A 6,161-nucleotide genomic window follows, 5' to 3' on the forward strand; every position below is an offset into this window, starting at 1 on the left:
ACACTGTGATCGACAGAGAAATTCATGGTGCCTCCCCTCTTTTCCCTAAAGGAATTTGTTGGTTTTTTCCTCCTCCATTATAAGAAGGAAGTTTCTGTTTCTGATCGAATGGAATTCGTCAATGGATGGTACATTATGATTATTATTAGTGACGTATTGACAGTTATTGGATCAATTCTGAAAATGGAAATTCAAGCGAAGGTAACTTTTTTCCTATTTATGCCATCATCAGTATCAGATTTGCACTAATATTTTTCCAGAATGTGAACATTTGCAGAGTAAACGATTTCTTTCAAACATTGCGTTGAGTAAACTTAAAATCAATAGCAGTAAGTTTCTTAAATCTCCTCAGGAAATCTCTCAGGCAGAGCTCTCCAAAGGTGATACACAAGCCTCTGTGTCAGAATCATTTGGGGATGTCATCTTGACCTATCAGCAGATTTTAACACTGCAAGCACTCCCTCTTTGTTGATGCACTTCTTCACTGGGCTATCACTTACCTGGTTTCCATCCTAAATCACAAGCTGGTCTTCTGACATCCTTTGCTGGATCCTTCTTATCTCTCTAACTGACTAAAGTGAGAATGCCTGAAGGTGCAGTGCTTGGACATGTGCTCTTTTCTGCCACTGTCTTGGTGATCTCACCCTGTGCCGTGGCTTTAAATAGTAACTCTCTGCCAATGATTTCAAAGTCTGTATCTCCAGCTTGGAACTCTTCTCTGAACTCTAGTCTCAAATATCCAACTGTCGATTTCGCATTTTCATTTGGATGTCTACTTGGTCTCTCAAACTTAACATACCTAAAACAGAACTCCCCAGTCCAAACATGCTTCTCCTTTCTGACTTCAGTTAATGGCAACTCTTCTCAGTTGCTCAAGACGAAAGCCATAGATGCATCCTTGACTCTTCTCTTTCACTAATCCTCTCTCCCCTCCATCTAATCCAAGAGGAAATGCTATCCGTCTACCTTCAAAAACCACCTCATCGCCTCCACCATGACCAGCCTGGTCCCAGCCACCATCAGCTTTCACCTATATTATTGCAATAGACTTCTCACTCTTCTGACAGTCTGCTCTTAACCATAGCAACCCAAATGGGATCATATCACTCCTGTTCAGAGCTTTCCAATCTCCCTAGCCTATCAGACTAAAATGCAAAGTTGTTAAATTACCCACGAGGCCCTAAACTGCCTACTCCCTTACCTCTGTGACTCCATACTCCCCCCATTGCTCACTCCCTCCGGCTTGACTCTCTATCTTGCCAGGCATCCTCCTGCTGTGGGGCCTTTGCACATGCTTGTCTCTGTGCCTGGAACACTCCTCTCCTAGATTTTTGCTTGGCTTGCTCCCTCACTGCCCTCAGGTCTTTGTTCAAATACCACCTTCTTAGTGAGACCTTCCTGATCACCCCACTTAAAATGCAACCCGGATAGCCATTCTTTCTCCCCTCCCCTGAATTTTCTCCTCAGCACTTACCATCAGTACTGAGGGTTTTGTTAATTTATTTCTGTTCTCTCTCCCCCCATACACACTAGAAAGCAAGCTTCATGAGGGAAGGACATTTTGTCTCTTTGTTCATTTCTTTGTTCTTAGCACCTAGAATAGTGCCTGATTCATATCAACCCCCAAAATATTTTTTTGCCCAAATGAATTTCTGCTAAATAATCTGTTTTTTCCCCCCACACTGTTTTAGAGTCTAACAAGTTATGATATCTGTAGCATACTTCTTGGGACTTCCACCATGCTTGTGTGGCTTGGAGTCATTCGGTACCTCGGCTTCTTTCAGAAGTACAATGTAAGGATTCCATGGATCTCCACGCTGCTGGTATTTCTATCTTTCTGAGTTAGTGCACTGCTTTGGCTGAGGGACGAGTGGATTCTAATGGCCTCTCTTCCTTTCCCAGCTCCTTATTCTGACCCTGCAGGCAGCGCTGCCCAATGTCATCAGGTTCTGTTGCTGTGCTGCTATGATTTACTTAGGCTATTGCTTCTGTGGATGGATCGTGCTGGGCCCGTACCATGATAAGGTACCAATAAACAACTCTTTCCTGTTACCGTTAAGCTCCTAAAATAGTGCCAGTGGCTCATTATCCTTTTAAAATGGGCTCCTTCCATTTTGTGACTCAGCCTGAAAATGTTGAAGGTAGAATATATCTAGTGTCATGTTTATAAACTGGCACGGTGTGACCAACTTGAGAGAATGATTGATTCACTCAACTACTTCACCTCCTTTTGTGGAATATATCAGATAATTACATCTTTTTTTCTTTTTTAACCACCTGTGAGGTCAAGATTAGTGGGTTTGACTCATCAGTATATATTAGAGTAAGCTATTTAGGCAAGACTTTTGGAAGTGTGACTTTATTAAAAAGATAGTATGGGGACAAACTTGAAGAAATATTTGAAAATTCTGTTACCAGAGTTATTGTCTTGATTATAATGCCATGACCCTAAGTGGAATGAGCTTTAAGATGAGAAGTATGAGCATGCACGGTTAGGACTTGGCTATCTCTACAGAAGTGTTTCTAGGATCTCTTTCTATGTAGGTAAAGGGGACGGTAAGACTTGACTCAGAAAAGCACTGAGAGTGGAGACCAGCCCCTTCTTCAGTTCAGGCTGTCCCATTAAGGGGAGCATCGAGAAGGAGCTGCTTATTCCCAGGCGTTTTACAGGTTGTGTATATCACACAGCAAATGCTTGTAGTTTTGTCAGATTAACTACATAGTTTGCAGGAGGAACTTGGGATATCTGGTCCCATTATTTTTAATATGCTGTCATGAACAAAATCTCCACTGGAAGGAACATGGAATAACGTGAACTTTTCTCTTTTCTTTTTCCAGTTCCGTTCTCTGAACGTGGTCTCTGAGTGCCTTTTCTCTCTGATAAATGGAGATGATATGTTTGCCACGTTTGCAAAAATGCAACGAAAAAGTTACTTGGTCTGGCTATTTAGCAGAATTTACCTCTACTCATTCATCAGCCTCTTTATATATATGATTTTAAGTCTTTTCATTGCACTGATCACTGATACATATGAAACAATTAAGGTAGGTTCATTAAGAGCTGTAAGTAGCAACATTTTTCCAGAATTTCTAGAATGGCAGTAAAATATGGTACCTAAGAGAGGGGAGAACTGATAGAATGTCAGTTTTTTCAGGGTAGAAAAGAAAGACTTCAATATTAGATACTGAGACACAGAAATGAAGAATTAGAATTTGTAGAATGTTGAAAGTTTTATCTCTAAGTAAGCTTTTTCCAACAAGCTTTCTAAACTTTTATTAGAATTATAAAGATCCTGACTCAGTCAGGAAAGCATGTGACTCTTGATCTCAGGGTCATGAGTTCAAGCCCACATTGGGTATAGAGATTATTTAAATAAATTAAAAAAAAAAAAGACTTCTAAAAATCAGTGGGCTTTGATTGAGCAAAACATATGGCGTTTCAAAATTTTATGGGGAATTTTTAAAATCCAATTTTCATAAAGAAAAATTGACCTCTTAGTTTGGAGTGTGCTGTGACTGAACCCATACTCTTTACAAGGCCCTGCCTGGGACCATCCCAGAGGCGTGGTCTCCAGAAGAATGAAGGGATTGATATATCAAATACTAGCCATGTATGCTTTATACATGTCAGAAATATGATTTGAAAAGCTGTTATTTATATTGTCACTCACATGGGATATTTTCAAAATCAGTCTGAGCCCTTTGAAATAATGGAAAGGCAGGGTAAATATCCATATATATTTAAATTTCTAATAACTTTATACTAGTAGGTATACCATTGACATAGACACTTCCACTTGGGGACTTTCTGGGTATGAAAGGGGTAATGAAACATGATGTCATACAAATAGTCCCAGGGATTAAGCAAAGGTTAGCAGGAGTTAATGGGTTATGAGTTGACAATTATGAATAACTTGCTTATGAAGCCTGGGCCATGATTTCATTTTTACTGAATCAGATTTCAAGAACTTACTATCCTCAATACTTGCTTGGCAGACGTGTGCTTAGAGTCACCAAGGCCGCTGGGAAAGAGTGTAGTTGTACTTATCCAAATCCCTCCCCACTGTGCTCTAAAAATTCACTGCCTTTAGCTTTGCATGCAGAGAACTATATGTTATTTAAGGGTGATATCCAAGGTCTCAAAGAGTAGTAATATGAGTTGACAACTCTTGATGATACAAGTCTGAGACTCACAGTTTAGATGTTTACCTCTTTCCATGAGCTCAGAGCACCTGTCAGGTAGGCAAGTGATGGCTGATCCTGTCTGGTCAGGGCACGTTCTCGAGATCTTAGACCCAAAACTGATGTTAATACAAGGCCCTTAAATAAACTTGTCTGTCTGAAAGGGAGACTCCAAAAGGGTGTGCAGGCTGGACTCTCCCTGGAAAGACAGCTCAGACTCAGATTTAACATGCCCATTTTGGGTTGAACTAGACCCACAAAAGAGCCTATGAGGACACTGCAGAATTCTAGACTCGCTTTTCCTTAGCTAGACTTAAGAATGGCTCTAAAGGCTACATCTACCTGGAAATACTTGGAAGTGACTGAACTATCCCTCTAGAAAGATCCCCCTCCCTGGACAAATGATCGATTTTGAAATTGGAATAAAGCTGTTTTCAAGGTACTTATTCATGAGAGCTTTTTTTTTTTCTTCTTATTCTTCTGTGTAGCATTACCAACAAGATGGCTTTCCAGAGACTGAACTTCGTACATTTATATCAGAATGCAAAGATCTACCCAGTTCTGGAAAATACAGATTAAAAGACGACTCGCCAGTATCTATATTCTGCTGTTGTAAAAAGTAGCTATCAGGCTAATCTGTGCCCTGGAGGGAAATATAATGTGTAGCTGAGTTGGGAAACTATATGGATATTTTAAGATCAGGTGTCATATGTTTAAAGACTATTACTTTGAGCAAACTGATAGCTGTAATTCATCAAGAACTATTTATATTTTTAAAAGCAGTATTTAATGTCTTTTGCAGCTTTATGTTGGGTTTATTTATTTTAAACTAACTTTGATGAGAGAAGCTATTGAATTCTTGTTATTTCTTGTTTATTTTGCCATAGCTTTAGAATGTGTTCTCCATCCCCCTCTTTAGCTCTTAGCTTCCAGCTCTTCTGACTGGGCTGATTGTATCATCAGTGGAGAATAACGCCTGGTCTGACTTAACACAACTCACTAACCCTGGTCTTAACCACTCTCTGGGGTACATCCCTGAGAGAGAGGGTTTGTGGTTGCTGTATATCAATAATCATTGCATTTTAAAATCTTCTCTTAAAGGGCAGAATAAGAAAGAGACAACTGTCACCAGCTAACAGTCTAAATTTTGGTTCTGAAGGACAACTGTTATATGTTGCTGCTTTTAGTTCTGGAAAGAATCAGGTTTTTTTATTATTCATGTATAAGTTTTCTCTCCATCAGTGTTAAAGTACATAGTTGAAAGAGTATCCTATACATATATAGAAATTAAAGTGCATACCAAATGCATATTCAATCCTGCAAAGATTAGTTTAGTGCTTGCATGGCCTTGCGCAAACTGTGTGATGTACTCTGCCCTTCACAGGCACATTCAGTCTCATGGAAGAGAGTGTTTTAGGGTCAAGAACTGTGGTTTCAGGTTTCAGGGGGAGAGGTTCTAAAACTCACATTAAACATATTTTGAAAAACAATTATGCTTAAAACGTAAAAATAAGTGGGAAATGTATGCCTTAAATAGACACAGAAACAAAGCCTCCACTCCTTGGATACTGCTGATTGGAATTTCAGGGATTTTTACAATGTGTATCTTTGTTTTGAGTGTTATTTATTCAAGTAGAAATGAATTCAATGATGTGCAATAAAGGTTTTCTCAAAGCAGCTCTTTTTTTTTTTTTTTTTTGTAAAGGAAACCTATTTGTTAATTTGTAATTTTGTTTTAAGGGTTAAATGAATATAGCCTTGAGACTCTGAAGTCTTACTATTTAACATACTGACAATCCCAATAACACTCCAGGTGTTGAAATGTGAGGTTTTACAATGAGTATAAGCTATTCTTGCAGAACTTATGGCTTTTAAAAAATGGAAAATCTAAGTCTCTGGATTCCCTGGTGTTTCATTTGCACATTGAAATTTGAGATACTTGGAGTTCCCCATTGCAACTATTTCTCCCTCTACAGTGT

At 39.1% G+C, this 6,161-nt stretch overlaps 1 protein-coding gene across 4 annotated transcripts in view; it reads left to right on the forward strand.

Moving 5' to 3' along the window:
• MCOLN3 (mucolipin TRP cation channel 3) overlaps window positions 1-5,859 on the forward strand; it is a 28,363-nt gene extending 22,504 nt beyond the window's left edge. For 2 of the 4 annotated variants that reach the window (XM_078072814.1, XM_078072812.1), the window contains exons 9-13: window positions 52-201; window positions 1,692-1,823; window positions 1,903-2,025; window positions 2,839-3,045; window positions 4,671-5,859. In XM_078072814.1, coding sequence (XP_077928940.1) covers window positions 52-201; window positions 1,692-1,823; window positions 1,903-2,025; window positions 2,839-3,045; window positions 4,671-4,805 — 747 coding nt within the window. In that variant the 3' untranslated portion in view covers window positions 4,806-5,859. The remainder of the gene's footprint in view (window positions 1-51; window positions 202-1,691; window positions 1,824-1,902; window positions 2,026-2,838; window positions 3,046-4,670) is intronic. The other 2 variants (XM_078072813.1, XM_078072815.1) reach the window with 2 other exon arrangements.
• The last annotated feature ends 302 nt before the right edge of the window (window positions 5,860-6,161 follow it).

Source organism: Halichoerus grypus, chromosome 5, assembly GCF_964656455.1.
Source record: "Halichoerus grypus chromosome 5, mHalGry1.hap1.1, whole genome shotgun sequence".
Taxonomy (NCBI): domain Eukaryota; kingdom Metazoa; phylum Chordata; class Mammalia; order Carnivora; family Phocidae; genus Halichoerus; species Halichoerus grypus.